The sequence below is a fragment of the Lolium rigidum genome, chromosome 1 (genome assembly GCF_022539505.1).
Source record: "Lolium rigidum isolate FL_2022 chromosome 1, APGP_CSIRO_Lrig_0.1, whole genome shotgun sequence".
In the NCBI taxonomy this organism is placed as follows: domain Eukaryota; kingdom Viridiplantae; phylum Streptophyta; class Magnoliopsida; order Poales; family Poaceae; genus Lolium; species Lolium rigidum.
In genome coordinates, this window is record NC_061508.1 from 215,396,069 (window position 1) to 215,417,773 (window position 21,705).

General features: G+C 50.5%; 1 protein-coding gene across 5 annotated transcripts; it reads right to left on the reverse strand.

Moving 5' to 3' along the window:
• Positions 1–934: 934 nt before the first annotated feature.
• Positions 935–2,711, reverse strand: LOC124683128. 5 transcript variants are annotated; one of them, XM_047217700.1, is made up of 4 exons: positions 2,058–2,711; positions 1,754–1,944; positions 1,468–1,588; positions 935–1,380 (listed from the first exon to the last, which is right to left on the reverse strand). In XM_047217700.1, the coding sequence occupies exons 1-4, from the start codon at positions 2,121–2,123 to the stop codon at positions 1,192–1,194; spliced, it is 567 nt and encodes a 188-aa protein (XP_047073656.1). In that variant the 5' UTR covers positions 2,124–2,711; the 3' UTR covers positions 935–1,191. The 5 variants fall into 5 exon arrangements, 3 of the variants coding, with proteins under 3 accessions (XP_047073656.1, XP_047073657.1, XP_047073655.1); XR_006996556.1 differs by having other exon boundaries at positions 1,511–1,593; positions 1,754–2,711; XR_006996554.1 differs by having other exon boundaries at positions 1,468–1,593; positions 1,754–2,711.
• Between the last annotated feature and the right edge of the window lie 18,994 nt (positions 2,712–21,705).

The window sequence follows — 21,705 nt, forward strand, 5'->3', positions numbered from 1 at the left end:
ACTAAGTTCCAGCTAATCATTCAAAAAAAAAAAACTAAGTTCCAGCTAACTTCTCCATGACCCTAACCCACGCTGCATAATTACAGAGGTTTGAGGAAAGTCCAAACCAGCTCTTCTGTATAGAAGTTTGAATGTTGGGCTGCGATGTTGAGCACAAAAACAGATCCCATGCCTGCATATCCTGATAACTGTTTCGTTAATCAAATTGAAGCGTTGGCAGCATTTTACTTAGCCTGGTCCGTGCTAAGTACTGCCAGTGAAGCCACCAGTTGGTGCTAAAGTGATATTACTTCCCATTCAGATGTCAATACATTTTACTACACATGACCAAAAAGATTAGATAATTCCAAAGTAGAACTTCTTGTGCGTGAGAGACACACAAAGATAATACTAACAAAAATGTACAGATGCACCCACTGTGCTTGTTTCAAGGCATGTATGGTCAGTAACTATGCTTATGTAGTATATACATGCAGAGATGCCTGTACCATATCTCTTCTTCAACTTTATGTGATGCAGAGAACACAATATGAAAATCCTACAATGATTGCTGGCCTTGGTGCTTCTGAAGTTCTGGTAGAGATTCAGCAACGAATCCTGAGTCCCAAGTCATGATGTAAGACCTATCTTGAGAGAGGAAGATGCGTTCAGGCGAAAATGGAGAATAACCATCGTGAAACATGATAAAATCAAAGGGTACTTCTACCAATCATCTGCTGAATAAAAACATGTTTCTAAAGCTCATATATAAATTCCATAGTACTGCCTAGTAGATCGGCAGCTAGGGCATACATGCAAAAATTGCACTCCAAATCTGGCTATCTTATCAATATTATCAGTAACATCACTCACTGACAGCCTATAAAGGAAGTCCAGATGTTAGATCCATAAACCAAACGAATGGGCAACAATGAGTGTTAGCTTAGGCTCCCACTTCTGGTGGGAGAATTTACATTCTTGCATAGATTAAAAATAGATGAAATAATAGTGCCCACAATGGTGGAAACTTACTGTATAGGTACATCTGTTAGATTTGTAATAGCACTTGTTGAAATCAAACAAATACACTGCCTCAATGATCTATTCAAGCTTGATTGTTTATGCCCTTAGTAAACTATATTTCACTAACTCAATCCCTACATTTAGCATTAGTTATGAGATGGAGACTATGACATCACCAAATATCCATTTTCATAGGGAAAACATCATTTTCATAGTCTTGCTGCACAATTCACTGATATTTGAATAGAGTAGTTTCAGAGCCGCCCATACACACACCAGCCCAAGAATCGTCCTCCATAGGTGGGAGGTTAACAGGAAAACCATATCCGTCCATCTAGAATGGCCAGCCCATGCCAACAATACGATTTGCATCAGATCCTGCAAGAAGAAAACAAATCAGGAAAGATAAAAACAATGCACAAATAGCCAAAATGAAATAATAAGTCACAGCCAAGACAAAATAACTTGACAGCATCTTGAAGAAGCCCCCATTCTGCATTTGCATGACCTTGTCGTTGCCAGGGCTGGTGCGGAGGTAGGAACCGTGAAGCCCCCATTCTGCATTTGCATCACCAAGACCGGAAATCTGCACTGGCATCAAGAACATTTAGAGATCAAAATCAAGGCCAGCTTGACAAAAAAGAAACACACATGGGCAGAGATGAGAGAGAGCGCGGTGCAGCAGACGCGCGTCCTTCACTGCCGTCTCCAGCTCAATCTTTCATCTCGCACAGGTAGAGAGAGGGCCTACCTGTGTGGATATGGGCGGCGGCCTGGTGGGCAGAGACGTGTTCGGCGCGGACGGCGGCGGCGCCTAAGACGCGCCAATCCCGACGAACCGGCGGAGGCGGCTCCCAGCGCGAGGCATAACTTAGCCCTCGAAAAGCAGTGGCGTGAACTCCCAGCCACAGAGGGCCGCATTAGATGGTGGTGGCGGCGGCGCTTCATGGTCTCAAAAGTAAGTAGAATAATTAAGAGAAGAAGAAAATCAATACCAGTAGAATCATCAAAACCTCGCATGAAGGTGAGAGAGAGTTGCAGGGACATAGGCTCACACTGGAACCGCCAGTTGCAGGCCTGAAGGAAAAAAGAAAGAAAGAAGCATGAAGGACCAGGTCCATATCCTTCTCTTCTTATCCCTCGGCCCCTCCTCCACCTCCTCCTCTGTTATCTGCATCTGCAGTTCGAGATCCTCCTCGAACGCGTTCGTCGGCCCTGTATCGGACACCACCAACGCGATGGGATCCATGGCGGCGGCCGGCTCAGGGCGACAGCATGGCTGGCGCGGCCAGGACCACCTACATCCCAGCGCTCCTCCCTATCACGCATCAGCCCCACTTCTCCGACCGGGATCTAAAGGAAGGGAGCACCCACAGCGATCTTTCCATGGGGAGGGAGGAAGTGCCCCGGGTCGAGCTGCAGCATCCACCGGGAGGGCCTCCCCATTACCGCTGTGCACGTCGTGGTCGTGCTGCCAACCCCCTCGACCTCGTCTCCCCCTGGCCACCTCCATATCCTTCTCTTCCCCCCTCCTCCTCAATCTTCATCTCCGGGTCGAGGTTCTCCTTGTATGGGGAACCGTCAACGGGAGGCGGTCCATGGCGGCCGCTCAGGGCAACGACCCGACTGGTACTGCTCGTCGCCGTGCTGTGTCATGGTAGGAGATCGGATCGAATAATGGGGAGCCAAGGTGCAAGAGGACAGAGGAGGGCGTGCTATCAAGGAAGGGGAGGGGAAAAAAAGAGACCCAATGAGGAGAGTGAATAGATGGAACCCGGCGGCATGTGAACCCGCTTTAACTCGGCTGTTGATTGGTCCAACAATCGTGTACAAGGTCCACTGCCGCAGGTGAGATACTCGTATACAAATACATGTGTGGACCTGCCGAAATTAATGAGCTCGCAGGCGCAGCGCAACAGAGCGTAAAGTTGCAGCGCTGCATGTGTTTGGACCTGCCGAAGAACCTGCGAGAGCTCCTACATGAGCGCTGCACTGCCTGTAAGCAGGTGAGGTGCGCGAACTGGCGCACCGGGGACATCTCCCAGAAGGCCTTGTAGGCGCCGAGCTTGAGGACGACGTCGTAGGGCGTGGACGCCGGCAGCGCGGGGGCCTCTCCAGTGGGGGAGAGCGCAAGGCGCAGGGCCGCCGGCGTTCGTCGCAGAAGACTCCGGCCGAAGGGAGGGGTTCGGGCACTGGGTCCGCGGCTACCTCACGCGCACGCCTCAAGCCATTCTCGTTTAGCCTCGCCGACCCGGCTCTCCTCTCTATTAAGGGCACCCCCATCGTACGTGCATGCTGTTGGCGGCGTCCGGCGGCTACAAGACACTGCGGTCGGTGCGGAACGCGTGTCGTCAAGAACCGCGGGCCCAGCGGTCGAGGCGCTGCCGCCGTCGAGCAGGGTGGATTCGTGCTCTGGACCATGGCGCCCCGGATGTGGTACGTCGAGCTCGCCGACCGCCTCGTGTGGCGTCACACCCCCTGGAAGGCTAACACGGCACGGCGGCGACACGTCCGGCTACTGACACAGCGAAGCGGCCGCTGACACAACGCAGTGGCGGCCAGGTTGTGGACCGCGGCGGCGGCGTTCTCCTTAGTCCTTGGTGCGCCCCGTCGCGCCGCCGGGGCCCATGGTGTGGCGACCGGCTCCACAGCGCCGTCCGCGTGCACGAAGGCGCGGTGGTCCGACTCCGACTTGGAGAGCAACTGGGTTCGTGCAGCACGCGGTTGGCCGCATCTGGGGAGAAGGTCGCCGAAAGCTTGTTCACTAGAAACGGCGACGTCATACGCGCATGCGCCGCCCGCGCCTGGCACCCGTGACCGCACGCGCCTGCCGCTGCCAGTCCTCCTCGGCGTCGCCTGGCCACGCATGCCACCCGCGCCTGTTGCCCGCACCCGCGCGCACATATCGCCGCCCGCGCATGTCCTCCCCGGTGTGCTCCAGCTGCAGGGCGGCACAACTGCGTGCTCCAGCAAAGATCTCCACAGCGACAGGGACGCCACAACGGCGTGCTTCAGCATTTCCTTTTTCTTCGGATGGAGCCATGGATTTCAAAGGAGATCGAAGAAAATGTTTTGGGGAAGACGAGGAGAGAGAAACACTCTGACCAAGCTTTAAATTTCTTACTGTACCTTTTTCTCTCTCCCGACTGGTCCTATCCCGTGTATTTATACTTGTATCGTTGTTCAATGAAAAGCGATGTTGCAGGGCCCACCAACTCCTCAACCAATGGGAGAACGAGTTGAGGCCGGTGCATGTGCCGCCCGGTTCATCTCATGATTTCCCCCCAATGAGCAGGTAACAATCGGGGAATGTCTAGAAACCTCGTCCACACACAAAATCATGACACGCAGGTCTCACGAAGGAGTAACGTGTCACAACATCAATCAGAACTCCATCGCTAGACTCAAGTACCGGGAGCAATCCCACAAAGCCAAGGAAAGACATTTAAGAACCGGTAGCCGGTAACCTCCAATCCGTGAAAAGAGGAAATCTTAAAATACATGATCGGTCCAACCAGTTAAGGGAAAAATAAATAAACACGCGTCACCTAACAATTGGAATGAGGAAGAGATAATTTGCTCATCAACAGTGCTCAAATCGTGGAGAGAGCCGTAATTTGTTCACCTTTTATATAGTGTATAATTATTAAAACACAAGACAACCAACGGTGGAGATTTGTTAACTTAAAGTCATAAAATTTCAAGCGGTCAGATTTATGAATCCGCCGTTAATAGACAAGCACGTGGGATGTTAAAGAGATATGGGGTATAACCGTGTGCAATGGGAACTTCAACAGAAAAAAAGAATCGATTGGATCCGGATTTCTCTCAACAGATACTCTCATCTCAAGGCCGATTGTACATCGTATGACATCCGATATTGGTTTCTCTTGCATACGATGAAAAAGGTGAACCAGCTATATCTGAACAGAAACTCTTATCTATTTGAGCCTGGTTGGTATTGCTTCCCGGATCCCAAGATGAACCCTACGCGGAGATTTTGGCCTACAGATTGTGCACGATGGAGTAGTAGATGTCGAGGGTTGACCAGTCTAGCTTACAAAGGGCACGCTGCATCAAAAGCAACGACCTTCGGAGCAAGTATAATAAGTCCTAGTCAGCTGGCTATAAGGGTTAAAATAATATATTCATGCTTCGTTGGAGGAGAGAGAGGAGGAGAGAGAAGAGGAGTGGGCTCTCATGCAAGAGCCAGCTCTAAGACGCGTGCTCCTAGGCACTTTGTGAGAGTGAAATGTGAGTCATTCATTGATAAAGTAGTACATGATTATAGCTCACTATTATACATATTGGCTCTATGTTAGCTACAAATGACATGGCACATGGCTTATAGCCAGCAGCTGGCTATACTATTAAACTTGCTCTCATGTGAATCGAGATTCCGAAGATGGGAGTGTCATAGCCCAGCATATTATTGATCTGCCAGCACCAGCAGTGGCGTCGAACTCCGGCAACATGTGTCCAAGGGCGGCGTCGAGCACCGGCAGCAGCGGCGTCGAGCTCCGGCAACGTGTGGCCAAGGGCCGCGTCGAGCACCGGCAGCACGAGGTCTAAGGGATCATCATCGGCAACCAACGGCGGCCAGTGTCATCTAACCGCACGGCTCTAGCCGTGCGTCGGCGCAGACTCTCGACTCCTTAAAGTGGACGCGCTTCTGCACTTCAGCGCCAGTCACGATTCGAAGTAGCCGGTGGTACGGTTGGAATTTAGGCCCTCGATCCTCGAGGGAAGTAGAGCTAAGGGAACGTGGTGTCAGTTTGTCAACATCCATGAGGAAGAGCAGCTGGGTCGGAGCCGTGATGTGCAACTCAAGGTTTGATGGGATTCGATTTACAAAGTTTCACGCCAAGTGAATATATGGTCAACGGATACAATCAAGCTGGACCTCATGACCAAGAGGTAATGACCAAGTTGAGTATTGAAGTCACAAGTGTTATTTGTGATGCTTATGCAGAGAAATTTAAGACTGATTTTTTTGGACAATGGCTAATTATTTATTCTGCAAATTTAGGTGTGCGGAAGTCACTGCCTACAGTATACTCAAAACTAAGAGCAGATTAATCAACTCATTTAGTATTGTTATGGTTAAGATCTTATTGTTTTTATATCATTGTGTGGCGTTTCTTCAGACAATAACTTAATTGTTATGCAGGCAACCATTCTTTCACTTTTGGGCACTATAGACTCGCAACGAGCAGAATCGTGTTGGTCGCCGAAATACCTGCCTGCGATGCAGGCCAAGAAGAGGCAGTATTGTTGTACCTTTCTTTCAGAGGAAACGTCGCCATCCTCAAGAAACTCCACGTCGTATTCCACTCACCTCCACATCCGGTACCAGCTTAAGCCTTGATCATGCCTTCGCTAGGACCTGTCGGACGTGGCCGCAATAACACGTGCACATGTTATCTGAATCTACGAGCTCTTAGTATGCTGACTGCCATGTATATATGACGTTGAGTTTGGTGGCACCAAATAATATAATCTGTTGTCCATAAGCCGGCAGCCGCCTGCATCGATGTTAGCCTGTAGCACAACATGGTAGCTTGCGTGAGCTCATAAATCCAACTCTTGCAATGACCGATTCAGGATGAGCTGGTAACATAAAATAAAGATCCTCTTTTGCTTGATAATTATTATCTGATTTATGTTAGAGAGAATTTTTTTTACTGCAACATGTATTGGTGATTCAAACCACAATCACTGTAGAAGATGTGTCGAAGGTAATATTTTTCACCACTAGGCTCTCTCAGAAGTTGAAACAATTGGGGCTTCCATTTTAAAAACTATATATATGACGGCTGAAGTTGATGATTTGGATGAGATGGTAGAGCGAGCCTAGGTGAAACATAGTAAATTATAACTGATCTCTGAAACATGGATGTACATACAACATGTGTAACTGAATGCACTGGTAACTTTTCATAAGTTTAATTAAACGGTTCTTAGTATACAGTAATAATGGCCTTGATGTACATATAATGTGCTCTGTTATTTTACAAACAACTTCACTAAATATGCAATTTAATCTCCTCGCTATCATATATTTGCTTGATATGCTGCCCAGAAAAATCATTTACTTGCAAATTGTTGAATGACATCTACTACTGATCTTTTTGACTAGAGAGTATTCTAAACTATTTTAACATATTTTAGTTTGTTTCAAACGACACTATCCTAAAGAGAAATGAAACATTAGATATCAAGGTTTTATATCAACGCTAGCAGCGCAATTGCGCGGGCCACCCAGCTAGTTTATCTTATGGGAGAGATGAACTGTGGACCCCGGTCCATTCTTTTACATCTGAATACAATCTACTGCAATCATTGTTCTCTACTGTTTTTCGCAAACAAACATCATCTTCCACACTATACATTTAATCCTTTGTTTACAGCAAGCCGGTGAGATTGACAACCTCACTGTTACGTTGGGGCAAAGTACTTTGATTGTGTTGTGCAGGTTCCACGTTGGCGCCGGAATCCTCGGTGTTGCGCCGCACTACACTCCGTCACCAACGACCTTCACGTGGCCCTTGACTCCTACTGGTTCGATAAACCTTGGTTTCTTACTGAGGGAAACTTGCTGCTGTACGCATCACACCTTCCACTTGGGGTTCCCAACGGGCGTGTGCTTTACGCGTCATCATCAGCCTACAGGATTCCGTCAACCCTAAGCCCCAATCGGAGGGCATTGCCGAGGAGTACCCTCGACAATTGGCGCCGTCTATGGGAACCCTGTCGGCACAAGATCCGTCATCGGCAGATCCAGTCATGTCGTCGACAGCTTCGTCGACGCCATCATCGTCATCATCGCCAATCTTAGGAAGTCCGATTCGATTCGGTTCCTGTGAGTTCACCCCGCACAGCGACTGCTCTCGCTCGACTTTTTCAGATCTACAAGGGAACATGGAGATGACGTTCGGCAGCGTCCACTACAACGTCAACGCGGAAGGAGTCCTCCGACTGCTAGAACCGTACGCCCCCAGATCAGCGAGGAAATCACCACCATCTGCCGCAGAGCCAAACATGTCATCATCAGTCGACCTTTCGGCTGGCCTGACAGACTCGATGGATTCATCCCCGCCTTCAACCCCTCGATCGATGTCTTCGATGTCGGTTGGATCCGATAACCCCGTACCGTCAGAGATGACCTCGTACTACTGCTTGAATTGCGACACCAGGCACGGGTTGGGATCGAGTGACACACCGTTCATCTGCAGCGCCCAGTATTCATCGGGAGAGGACAGTGTCGACAGCGTTGTCAAGGAAGTCACCTGGAGAACGGCGCACCACCAAGTCTATGCTGCCAACAACATAGGAAACGCAAGGAACGGGGGAGGTGAAGATCACACCCCTCGCTCTAGCAGGCGACGTAGCTTTGAAAACAGTGCTAGTAACAATAATAGCAACTACACCATCGCGGAGGAAGAATGGGTAGCCGCCAGGGCAGCCGTGCTTAACAACACACCGCTTCCTACCGGAACTTTGGTTGGAACCCTCAATGCCTATCGCTCAATATTGGAGAAGAATCGGGAGCGGCTATCGAATGAGCAAGCCACCCTCGAGAGACGTTTGCTCGCAGCAGAACAATCCAGCGAACGACGAAGGGGCTCGCGAGGGAGCGCTTCCCGAAGCAGCCAAGGCTTGGGGAAGCACCGATCAAGGCTATCCAGACTTTCAGAAGACGATGCTAGGGAAATAACATCAAACCTATCCAAGTCCTTCATGACCACGGACACTGCAGGAATGCTAAGGCCAAAAACAGTCGAGGGAGCAACTGCCAACCTCGCGGCGTACCTCATCAACCAATGACCCGAAGGTTCTATGGCTCAAGCTCATCGGGGCGCCCTGGAAAGCCTCGCAATCCTGGGAGAAAACCTGGTCCCACGAAAGGAAAAGACCACGCTCCAAGCTAGCGGCTCAAAGCATCGCTCAAGGGACGCCCGAGACGAGATTACCCAGAGCAGAATCGACAAAGCCAGGCGACGGCGAGCCGCGAGGGGGGAAGACGATAGCGACGCCTCAGAAGAAAGCCAGGAGTACGACGGCGAGTTGAGGGGGCTGGCTGCTTGAGCTACAAGATCCGTGAAACAATGCCACCCAAGAAGTTCAAACCTACACCTACTGACGCCGCTAAGTATGACGGGCAGCAGGAGCCGAGGTCATGGATAGATGATTACCTGCAGACTATGATCCTACACAAAGAAAATCAGATAGCAGCGATGCACTGCTTGCAGCTTTACCTGAAAGATTCGGCACGGGCCTGGCTGAGAAGCCTGCCGAAGGGATCCATCAAATCATGGGACGACCTGGTGGACGCTTTTGTCGCTAATTTCCAAGCGACATACAAGAGGCCTGTTGGGATCGAGGAGTTACGGCATTGCCAGCATAAGCAGAAGGAGTCGATGTGCGCGTACATCGGAAGATTCACCAAACTCCTGAATGCTGCCGAAGATGTTTCCGTCGACAGAGCAATTGATGCCTTCAGTGACGGCATCCGATGTGAAACCTACATAGAGGAACTGGGGCGCAAGAAGCCGAAGACCATAACCAAGCTAATGGAAATCGCCAACAGCTGGGCTGATGGCGAAGACAACATACGGAGACCACGACAATGCAGCGACGACCAAGACGACGACCAGCCGAAGAACGATTCGGTGGTCGCAGGGACCGCCACAGGAAAAGGAAAGACCACGGTTACGACGACAACAACCTGGTAGCCGCCGGATATTCCGATCGACAAGATGATCGGTATGATGACAGGCGAGATGATCGACAGGACGGCAATCGGAGCAACTCTGGGAACCGCGGCAACTACAAACCACGACCTCAGAGGACCCCCGAGTTACCCTTCGCAGAGCAGATAAACGCTCCTTGCTACCTGCACGCGTACATCGATTCTAAAGACAATAAGAAGAAGTCAAGTCACCTGCTCAGAGATTGTCGACAGTTCATCGAGATGCAGAAGCTCATTCAGCAGCAGCAGCAGCCACCACCACCACTGCCTCCACCTCAGCACCAGGTCCAGCATGTCCAGCCTCACAACCCCAACGAGTCCTTTCCGCCACCACGTGGGCAGATGAGCATGATCCACAGGACTGGTGTTTCGAGAAGGGAGAAGAAGAAGCTCACCCAAGAAATCAACCTGGCGGAAAGTATCATGGCTAATATCCCTGAATATATCGACCGGACATCTCAGAGCATTCTGTTCAGTAGAGCAGATCACCCGATGACAATTCCAAAGCCAGTACATGCTGCGTTAGTAGTTGAGGCGCAAATCGGAGGATTTAAGATGATCAAAGTTTTCATGGATGGTGGAAGCGGACTAAACCTGATATTCCTCGACACGATCAAAAGTATGGGAATTACGATGAGGATGCTAGAAGAGACAGATACCTGTTTTCATGGGATCCTCCCCACCTCACCGGCGTACTCTATTGGCAAAGTTTATTTGAACGTTGTCTTTGGTAAACCCGACAACTTCAGGAAGGAAAAGATCGAGTTCGAGGTGGTAAATTGGGAATCACAGTACCACGATAAACTCGGAAGATCAGCTTATGCCAAGTTCATGGTTGTGCCGCACTATGCATACCTCAAGCTGAAAATGCCTGGGAACAATGGGACAAACATCACAGTCTATGGAAGTTTCTCACGCTCGGATAATTGTGATCGCGATTTTCTGAGGATCGCTGCAAAGTTTGGGCTCATGCATGAAGCTGTTGATCTCCCCTCAAAATCATCGGCACACGATAGTAAGGAATATGAACGCGTCAGGAAAGATGAAGAAGAAGCCAGCCGATCTTGCCTTAGAAGCTTCAACAGTGAAAACTTCGGCAGCTGACGGCACGGCAGTCATAGAAGAAAACAAAACCCTGGCAATCACTGCCAGGACTCCTGGTGAAATCAATGACGCTTCCAAAACCGCTGACGCGATGGACAAACTCGAAGACAAGAAGAACCCTCCTCTTGCTTAAGAGGACGGATATCATTTAGTTTTTCTCTTTTCGGCAGGGCTCTTTTTCGCCCCTTAGTTTTTTGCTTACTTTATTAATGAAACTTAAGTTTTGTTTCTTTGAAGCATTGCAGTAATTCGGGACACCCAAACCATATCATCATGAACCTTGCTTGCATATTTCGGCAAACATTGGTGCGACGAAAGACACGCCCAGAGATTGCACTCTATAAAGCCTCTAAAATTACGAGTGCTATGATGCAAAATCAATGGGGACCCTGCCCTTTTCCTCTGTTATAGATGCCTCGAAGAGTGCCGCAAATAGCAAGGAACACGAAACACGTATACTAACGACCCACGTTCGATACTTTACTTATAGAAGTATCAAAGAACGACGGAGTCATCGGCAGAACTAGTGTTACCGATATATTCGGGAGCTGCTGTCAAGACATGCATCGGTTGAAAGCAAAGTTGCACATACAACGGGTTTAGCAAGACCCGCAACATGAGATGATCACTCAAATAATTTGCTGACCAACAAACACACATACACGTAAAAACGAGTAATTAAGATTTGCTCCTTCAAAATTTTCCAACGGCATTAGCATGGTAAAGGTGCATACATATGCACCTACGGATAAAAATAGTTTAACCATGATTATCCAAACACTCGGATGCAGTAAGTAACCAAGTTTCTATTTACAATAGGGACACAACTCCGAATTACTCTTGTGGAGTTTCCTTTGCTTCAGATGCCATCGAGGTTCCTTCAAGCCTTTCGACAATAATAACGGCAGGTTGGCCCACCTTCGGGTACAGCGGCTCTAAATCACCCACCGCATTGGCAATTGCCAGCAGGTTTGCCGAAGGATAACGCACAAGGATGAGGGCAAGTGTAATTCTAGCTCCTGCAAGAAGTTGAGCTCGAACCAAGCTTCGGATCTTCTTAGTGTTACTAAATTCTGACATTAAAGTCAACAACGTGGGAGGGAACGCGTTCAAAGGGAACATCGTCTTCCATATTACTCTCAGCCCTTTATAGCACTTGTCGAAGAAGCGATGGACCTGCTGGACCCGATCTTGGAACTTGGCGACAGTAGAAGCCTTCGAGTGCTCCTTCCAGAAAACTTCATCTGATGATGATAGCTGAGTCAATGCGTTTACACGCTCATAAATCCGCTTGTTCTCCTCAGCAGGGTTCAGAGCTATGACTAGAAAAAGGAACAAGGGGAGATAAGAAGATGCGTTTCATGAAAAAACAAGGAGCAAGAAGACAAGGGGGCTTACAGTTCAAACTTTCTGTGGCTCTATGCAATTCAGTAAGAGCAGAGCGCTCTGCGTCAGCCGCAAGCTCGTGCTTCTTCCTGATAATAGCAGCCAAAGCATAAGTACTGCGCATATCCTTCTCCATCTGCGCGACCCGATCCTTCATACGCTGGAGTCGATCACTCTCAGGGCAGGCACCTGAAGAATCATCGACAAATGCAGGCACAGGAAAAACCTGCAAAACATTGTTAAAGGGCATGATGGATTATATGGATTCAGCACTGGAAATTCCTCCCATCGGGAGTATGCAAATAAAAATGTTATAACAAGAGTACACTGGCAACATTGCTAGCATGGAATTCATTACAACCACACAAGTCTTATGATAGGACATTGTTTTAACCAAAGCAGAATTACAAGAATCAGGGGGCCTGGGTCTGGTTTGACAAGCTTGGACCGACTGAAGATTTCTTTGCCGAGACCAGCTCAAGGAGCTGGCGAGCACACTTAAGAGCCGAGGTTTTAAAGACACCCAGGTCGACAAATTTCCCATCTTGTTCCTTCGGCAGCTCTTTGGACATCTCTTCAATATCGGCTTTGAAGCCGTGACCCATCATAAGCTGGAAGGCTAGGAGGGAGCCATAGGTACGCGAAGTACATTTGAATACCTCGATAACCTCCTTTGTGTTGATGGCAAAAGCATCGATTAGTTGCCCCAAAGTCTTGTCTTGGTTGATCTAGGGGAAAATCATCGAGTGCATCCGTGCCATGGCTCCCTTGCCCTTTTGGAGGAGGTCCTGAACAAGCTGATGAGATGCAAGGGTCATCGACAGAGAATTTGCCGGAGAATTGCTCGGGAGCTTGTCCAGAGCCTCAACAGGAATATCAGCAGCCTCTGTGAAGAACGAAATAAGGGGAGCTCGTTAATTAAGGAATTGAATTCGCAAAAGCAGTAATCGGTGAGAGAACAAAAAGAGGATTACTGAGCAAAGCCAATGAAGACCGGCGAAGAAGATCATCCTTCTCAATCACCCGGGCTTCAGCAGTCAGCCTGGATGCCTCCTCGTCCTTCAACCTCTTCCTCAGCCCCTCGAGTTCCTCCTTCAAGGAGTCAACCTCTTGACGAGCCTCGGCAGCCATCTTTATTGCGCCCTCCAACTTCGAGGAAGAAGACTTGACCTCCTTTTGCAGTTGGGCCTTGTCAACTTCCAGAGAAGTATATTGGGAGGCAAAAGCTTCTAGAGATGATATGACAGCTCGCAAATCCTTAAGAAAAAGGGAAGATACAGTTATCAGATGAAGAACCTAACCAAGATCCATTCGAGAGACGTTGCATTAAAACAAGAAAAAGACTTACAGGTTTTCCTGGAAGAGGAGCTGCGTCTACGGAAGTCGAAGGAATATCCTTCCCCTTGGAAAGGGAAGAAGCAGTCGACATCTGGGCCGTGGGGGCTGCAGCAGGGGCCGAAGCCTCGGAAGCTGCAGGATTCGGCAGAACAGTGCTAGATTTGACCTTCTTGAACGGAGGCTCGATGATACCTTCATCACTGCGAAAACAAAAATTGACGAGGTCAAGAAGAGGATGCGAATGGCAAGGGCAGAATACAAATTCTGGGAAAGAAAGCAAGGACTTACAGATCGAAAAGATCATCTTCGTCGGAAAAGCCGCCGGATGGTCTCTTCAAAGGCGACGCTTCGGCCTCCTCTACAGCTGCATCAACAAAGGCAGCACGATCAACGTCGTCATCATGCATTGACCCCGCTGTGTCGCTAATATCATTGGCTGGAGATTGAGGATTGTTAAAGGCAGCTTCAGGGTTCGTTGGATCATCACGTTCATCCTTTGGGCTCGTGTTTTCTTCAGCATGAAATCCTACGGGGACTGAGGAATCTCTTCCATCAGAAGTATCATTCGACGACTCTCGCAAGTGTTCGAGAGCTGTGGGGATCTGTCGAAATAGACAAATAAGGACAATGGCAGTCACGTTGATCAAGAAAAACAGCGCAATGAGAGTATGAGGTGGAAAATTTACCTCGATCGGCGGATGATCAGCATCAAATGGCGGACGGGAAGATATCAGTGGGATTGAATCTTCCTGACTGAATAGAGTAAGGCGCCGAACTTCATCAAGCAGTTCCTTTTCGGATAATTCGGCAATATTTATCCTAGTCTCGTCCTTGGGACCCGAATACAACCTCATCGGGTGAGCCCTAACCATGATCGGCTGAACTCGACGCTTCAAGAACACATCGGCTACCACCGTGCCTATCATGGTCTGACCATCGGCTTCTTTGATCCGAAGAAACCTGTCAAATAACTTGTCGACTGATGGTTTCTCATCGGGAGAAAGGATATTTTTCCAATATTGCTTAGGCTTGGCGTCGAGAACATCGGAGAAGCGAGGGAGCTGGGATTCAATTGCTGAAGAGTCCCTAATATATAACCACTTCAGCCTCCACCCTTGCACAGACTCTCTCATCGGAAAGTTGAAGTAGTTAACTTCTTTGCGTGCAACGAACCCAACTCCGCCAATAACAAAGGATCCGCCACTGCTGTTATACCTTTTCACGAAGAAAATTTTCTTCCACAAACCAAAGTGTGGTTCAATGCCCAAAAACGCTTCGCAGAGGGTGATAAAAATAGCAAGATGAAGGATTGAATTGGGAGTCAACTGCCACAGTTGGATCTCGTAAACTCGAAGGAGGTGGCGAAGGAATTTGTGAGCGGGGAGTGAGAGACCTCGGTACAAGAAAGATAAGAACATCACGGTAAAACTAGCGGGGGGGGGGGATTGGGCCGTGAAATCGCACCTGGGAGAATGACATTCCCCTCGTTGGAAGAAATCAATCCAAGGCTTCGAGCCTTCTTCTCATCATGTTTTGTGGTGGTAGACGCCGGCCAATCGCCGGGGTTGGGCCCAGCCGTGGAGCTTGACGGCGCTGACGGCGCCGGAGCTGGAGGAGGAGCATCTGGAGCGCCTCTCTTCGGCGGATTTGGAGAAGCCTTGGCGGCAGCGGTGCTGCTCACAGTGCTAGTGGCGACGGTGGAGTTCTTCTTCTTGTTGCGGTCAGAAACCCACCGGCGGGCAGCGACTGGCAACACCATAGAGCCGGGAACAACTAGGGCTGCGGCTGGCCCCAGTCCCTCAGAGCGACGGCCCGCAAAGCCTTCTGGTCACACGTCCGATGCTGTCGCAAGGGAGTGCCACCTGACCTATACCCGGTCGGGGAAGGTGTTGGATGATGCCTCGCTTAGTTTCCTGCATGGCATACACGTAAACGTTAAATACGAGCCTCGAGCGGCTCTCAGGTTATCCTGTGAATCGGCTCAAAGAGCCGATCCACCCATGATTCGTACAAGGTGTCCGAATATATGGTGGTCCTGCTTGATCAAGATAAAGCTAATGCGATCTACGACGATTTAGGGTTTTCACCGCATAATCGGATCATCCTACTCACGATTGGGCCTCGCGCTCGCGTACGGTGATCGTAAGCCGATCCTAGACAGGGCCTAAAAACCAACACGAGGTTGATCCCCGGAACATCCTGTCTAGGGCTAGCAAACTACACCCTACACGCCAGCTGGATCCTCCAACCCTTTGTAAGGCCTAACTATTGCGGATATTAAACTAATCCTTGAAGAACAAGGAACAACCGTAACGGATCGGATCTACTAAACAATGATCAAGCGGGGTGCCGCCCCTACACCTAAGATAGGTGTAAGGGCGGCTAGATGCATAAGGGTTGCACTACGACAGCCATATGATACGAAGAACAATGCTAACCCTAACACATCTAAGATAACTACGTTGCTCGCCATCAAAAAGGCTTCAGCACGAGCAACGCATGAACAACGTAGGTAAGCTTGTGCTGCCTAGATCGCAAGATGCGATCTAGGCAGCATGGTGCTTACCGGAGAAACCCTCGAGACGAAGGAGTTGGCGATGCGCCGAGATTTGTTTGTGTTGAACGTTGGTTGTTGTTTATTCCATAAACCCTAGATACATATTTATAGTCCAGGGGACTTTCTAATTCAAGCGTGCACCTAACCGTGCACGGGTAAAACTCTAACTTTCTAAATTAAGATGCGATCTACTATAATACAGATACATGGGCAATTTAGCCCAACTTCTTCGTGTCAGGCTGCTTCAGAGATCCTCCACGCGTTTAACCTTCAAGCCCATCTCACCTACGGCCCATCTCCTGATTTAGCCAAAATCTGGTGATAACACATGCCCCCTTGGTTTTGGTAATGATAATTTCAAAACCACTCTGTTTTTTCCTCCGAGGGGTCATATTGTGGCAGAGCAGAACCGTCGCAGTATTTTTCATCATGACAACTTGCCTTCCCAACTTCTCTGCACGATTTGACAGCTTTTTGGCACCACCTCCTCGAAAACTGTTCGAACATTAAATCCCCACTCCTTTTATTTAACCGCACCGAACAGTTCTCTTCCTCATCCTTTCCGCATTAGCACTCCAAAAGCCCTTCTGCGCACCATGTCTTCTTCTTCCTCCGCCTCATCGGGACTTTCTCTCGAGTCCTCTTCCTCCCACGAGCCGACGCTAGAACGGGACCCACAAGAGGTCCATGCGGCCAACACCCGCCGCGCCATAGAGGCCGGGGAGGAGCCCGGCCATGACTTCTCCATCTGGTCCGAGGACGACAAGTCCTCGACGGACGGGGAGAGCGACCTCCGCTTCCTCGCCGACGGGGAATCGGAGGAGGAGAGCGATGACGATCGCTTCTCCTGGGATGACTTCACCACCTCCGAGGAGGTGAAGGAGGAGGAGGAGGAGGAAGACGACGACGACAACCCCTCCGACGAGCCGCCGGCCAAGCGCCACTGCCCCTGGCCGGGGAATCTCAGTGACTACGACAGCGACGATGACGACGACGAGGAGGATGAGGACAACGAAGGTCCTGCCGGCGGCCGCTATAGTAGCGACGACGAGCCCGCCGGGAGCAGCGCCGACAGCAGCGACGAGGGCGACGACGAGGGCAGCGACGGCCCGTAGATAGGACCCTTAGCATAGGATCAGTAGTAGTAGACGGGGCAATGTATCCCCTTGGTACTCCCTTTTGAGAGCAATCAGCTCTTCTATGTAAGAAATCTCGTTTATCAATGAAGAAATTCCCCAATTTGATTTTGCCGATTTCCTTTATGCCAATTTAGCCGATTTCCCTTCATACTGATCCCGCCGATCGTCACTTAGCCAATGCTTAATGAGCCGATGACAACGCATCGGTCTCTCATGATCCCTTCTTCATACCTTTGACGTCGGAATGATCGTGAACTTGATCAATGCTCATAAGCTGATGTTAACATATCAATCCCTCACGATCTATCTTTCGCCTTTTCCACCAATGACTTTGAGCCCTGGCGGACAACGAGGCAGAACGCCTTTACGAGAGCCCCAGAACCGCTGCTGAAACGACTTGATGCTGAAGTCGATACCTCTGGATTTTCAGATATTCAGTGATACTCTTCAAACCTGCCCAATCCCTTTTTAAAAAAAAAAGTTATGATGGAGGGCCATCCGATGAAATCCCAATCGGCTTCTTAAGAACAGAATATATACGCAGTCAGTTGCCCCCCGAGCCTCCATCGGGGCGAGAATAGCAGTGGGCCAACCAAACGTGTCACCATCGGTTTCCAAGTCATGATGCAGAGCCAGCCGATTTCAACAAAATCGGCTCTCCAGAGCAGAGAACCTTCAAAGTGAGCTGCCCCCCGAGCTTCTTCAGTCCATTTCTCGCGCCTTGCAGGTCAGATCGGTTCCTTTCCTTTGGCGGATCTGATGTAACCCACCCTTAACCTGATCTGCACATCCATGCTGCTCCTGGCATTGGTCAGGGTCATGATCCCCCAAACTTGCCCCAGCTGATACTGCGGACTCGAGTACTTGCAAGAAGGCATTCCATTGAATCTCTGCAGTTGTACCTCTGGAGTCGATGGTCATGCATCGGCTTTCTATCCTTAAGTCGATGTCTGCGCATCGGCTGTGCTTAAAAAATTTTGAATTTTTTACAGCCGAGTTATGTATCGGCCCCCATACTTCAATACCCACCATCAAAGGATATCTTAGGCTGCTGGGCATTTGTAAGACGCTTCTACTGCATATCCTCGTCTTTTATCCACCTAGGTGCCCCCCTGAGCCGATTCTGTCAAGAGAATTGATGGTATCGGCTCTTTAGGTATCCCCTGTTGGATTAAATGCTGAACCCAGGCAGAATGGATGGTGAGGATAATTTTGGCCGATTGCTGGAATCGGCCTCCACGTTGCTTGTTCGATGAAGGTTTTGTAATGTCCCTCCATAAATTTTTGGGGCCGATCACAAGGATCAGCCTCGCCACGTTTGCTCATTGATTTGCTCCAGCTACATGGTTGGGCCAGTGGATACGACCAGCCTAACTTCATCCCCTGTTATGTCGATGCGCTCACCGTCGTCCACCTTGAGTGCATCGCTTAATCCTCGAGCAGTATACTCCGTTGGGAGGATGAGGACCATGTTTGTGCCAGCCGATGTCTCATCATCGGCTTTCCTTTGCTTGGGGCGCCACTCTTTTCTTTGTGGCCGACCTTCTTCGTCCAGGGTTCGCTGAATTTTGGCGGCCAGATCAGGCCGTGCCTTCCTCAACGTGTGCAGGTATAATCTTTCAGCTTCTTCCAACCCACGCAGACGCTGAACCCTTCTCTTCTGGGAACGGCTGAGCCCATCAGGGCACCACCTGGGCCGATGATACTTGTCTTCTTCATCATCGTCCTCTAATTCCTCGAGATCTTCCACCCGAGCAGACTCAGCATGCTTGTTCCTAGGCGGGAGAGGCCCTAGACGTTTGAACACGGACACGTTAGCTGCATCCTTCTTCTTCTGTTTGCATTACGGGCGGTTGCCGATTGTTGGCAATCGGCTCATTCCTGAATCCCAGCGAGTGTACGAAGAAGGGGCGGTCCCGGTGCCTATCCTCGTCGTCTTGCTCCCTCGACTTTTCCTTGGCGTGGCGCTCGTATCGCTCCTCGTCGTGATCATGCCGACGACGTCTCCTGTCGTCCCTAGCCAGACGATCTTCTTCATCATCGTCGTTGTATCGCCGGCGTTGGTCGTATTGACCCACATACTTGTTGAGGAGGTGATCAGAGAGAGGTCGCTGATATCTTATGTTCTTCACTTCTCCCTCCGTGACGTAGCGCTTGCCGTCGTGGCGGAGCCGATCGCGTGGAGCGGCTTCCTCCGTGTCTTTGCTATGAGAGCAGCTGCCCTCATCTCCGTCCTTACCAGAGTGGTGCCCAAGTCCTACCATGTTGATTTTGCACGAGAAATCTGGCTGGCACCCTCCATGGTAAGTATACTCCACCATGTTAACGGCGGGGAAGGGGTGTGTGTCGACCTTCATGGCGTACTGGTTGAAAATTAGCCGTCCTTTTTCTATCGCCATTTGGATCTGCTGCCGCCACACCCTGCAGTCGTTAGTGGTGTGGGTGAACGTGTTATGCCACTTGCAGTATGGCTTTCCGTTCAGCTCCTGCACCGTGGGGATCTTGTGGCCTTCGGGTACCTTGATATGCTTCTCCGTGAGTAAGAGATCGAAAATCTGCTCAGTTTTGGTCACGTCGAAGTCGAACCCTTTTGGAGGGCCTTGTGGCTTAACCCATTTGCGGGACACGGGGCTCGCCGCTCGAGTCCATTCAGCCACTGCTACCTCTCGATCTCCCGCAGCACCTTCATCCTCGTCTGCCTCAACCAGGGCCACCGCACGCTTGAATTTGTCCTGGTAAACATCTGGGTGGCGCTGTTCATATGCTGGCAGCTTCTGCACCATGTGCGCCAATGAAGGGTAGTCTGCTTGGGAGGCCACGTCCTTGATCGATGATGAGAGACCCACCACCGCCAACTCGACTGCTTCTTTTTCACTTGCGTGAACCGAATAGCATCGGTTCCTCACGGTCCTGAAGCGCTGGATGTATTCTGACACTTGTTTCCCCGCGCTTCTGTCGTACTTGTGCTAGATCGGCAATGCCAGCCTCGGAAGCCTCTGAGTGATACTGCTCATGGAACTGCTCTTCCAACTGCTTCCAAGTCCGGATTGAGTTCGGTGGCAGCGATGTGTACCACCCAAAGCCGATCGTGTGAGGGACTGTGCGAAGAACCTCACACGCAGCTCGTCTGATGCTGAGATCGTGCCCAGCTGTGCCAAATATCGGCTCACATGCTCGATGGAGCTGGAACCATCTGATCCACTAAACTTTGTGAAGTACGGGAGCCGATATTTGGGTGGTAGCGGGATCAATTCGTACTCGTTGGGGTACGGCTTGGTGTAGCCGAACGTCTTCCTTTTCGGCATCATGCCGAACTGATCTTTCAGAATTGTACAAATCTGATCCGCGGTGATGGCTGAAGGTGTCGAACCCTGAAGATTCGCCGGGGTGGCATACTTAGCCAACCATGCTTGCTTTTCCGGTTCTGAGCCAACTGCAGGAGCTGGGCTCTGGAGGTTTGTCGGAGTGGCGTACTTAGCTAGCCACGTTTGCTTCTCAAGATCTGCTCCCGACGTTCCTCCTGCTGTTCCAGAGGCCCCTGTTGTCGCAGCCTGGTTCGAGAGTGCCCAGGTGCTGCGGTCGCAGTACGTATGCGCACGCGTATCCGTGCGGGATCTCCTTGGGCGCCTCGGGTAGGAATTGGTAGTCACTAGGATCACCACCAATCTTGTAGACGACGTATGCCGATGAGTTCGGCACTTCCGGTGCTGCCAACGCGAACGGCAGCGGTGGATGGGGCTCGGAGTGGCATCTCTCCTTTGTAAGTCCCCGGAGCTGGTCCCGACGGAGAATACCGATGGCTCATGATTTCTGGATCACGCGCGAGCGACACGCTCCAAAGTGTTCACCGAGGCTCTCGGAGTGGCGGTGCAGCGAATGAGCCACCATGTAGTTGATCTCTCGACGCGGCGACACTGGTGCGTTCTTCGACGGGGCGGACAGGTCCACTCCATCGAGTGCGCCTTCGGTGAGAACCCCTTCCACCGACGCCATGGGAGCGGGTTACTGTGGAAAGAGCCGATGAGTTCGGCTTCGAGGGCTGCCTTGATCTCGTCATGCTTCTTCTTGAGCTCGTCGAGTCGGATCCTCGTACTTGACCGGAGTGCTTTCCGCCATCTCGGATGTAGATGGCGATGCGGTGGATGTCGAAGATGGTCCCACCGGGCGTGCCGAGAATGTGTTGCGGTCGAGAAACCCACCGGCGGGCAGCGGCCGGCAACACCGTAGAGCCGGGAACAACTAGGGCTGCGGCTGGCCCCGAGTCCCTCGGAGCGACGGCCCGCAAAGCCTTCCGGTCACACGTCCGATCTCTGTCGCAAGGGCGTGCCACCGACCTATACCTGGTCAGGAAGGTGTTGGATGATGCCTCGCTTAGTTTCCTGCATGGCATACACGTAAACGTTAAATACGAGCCTCGATCGGCTCTC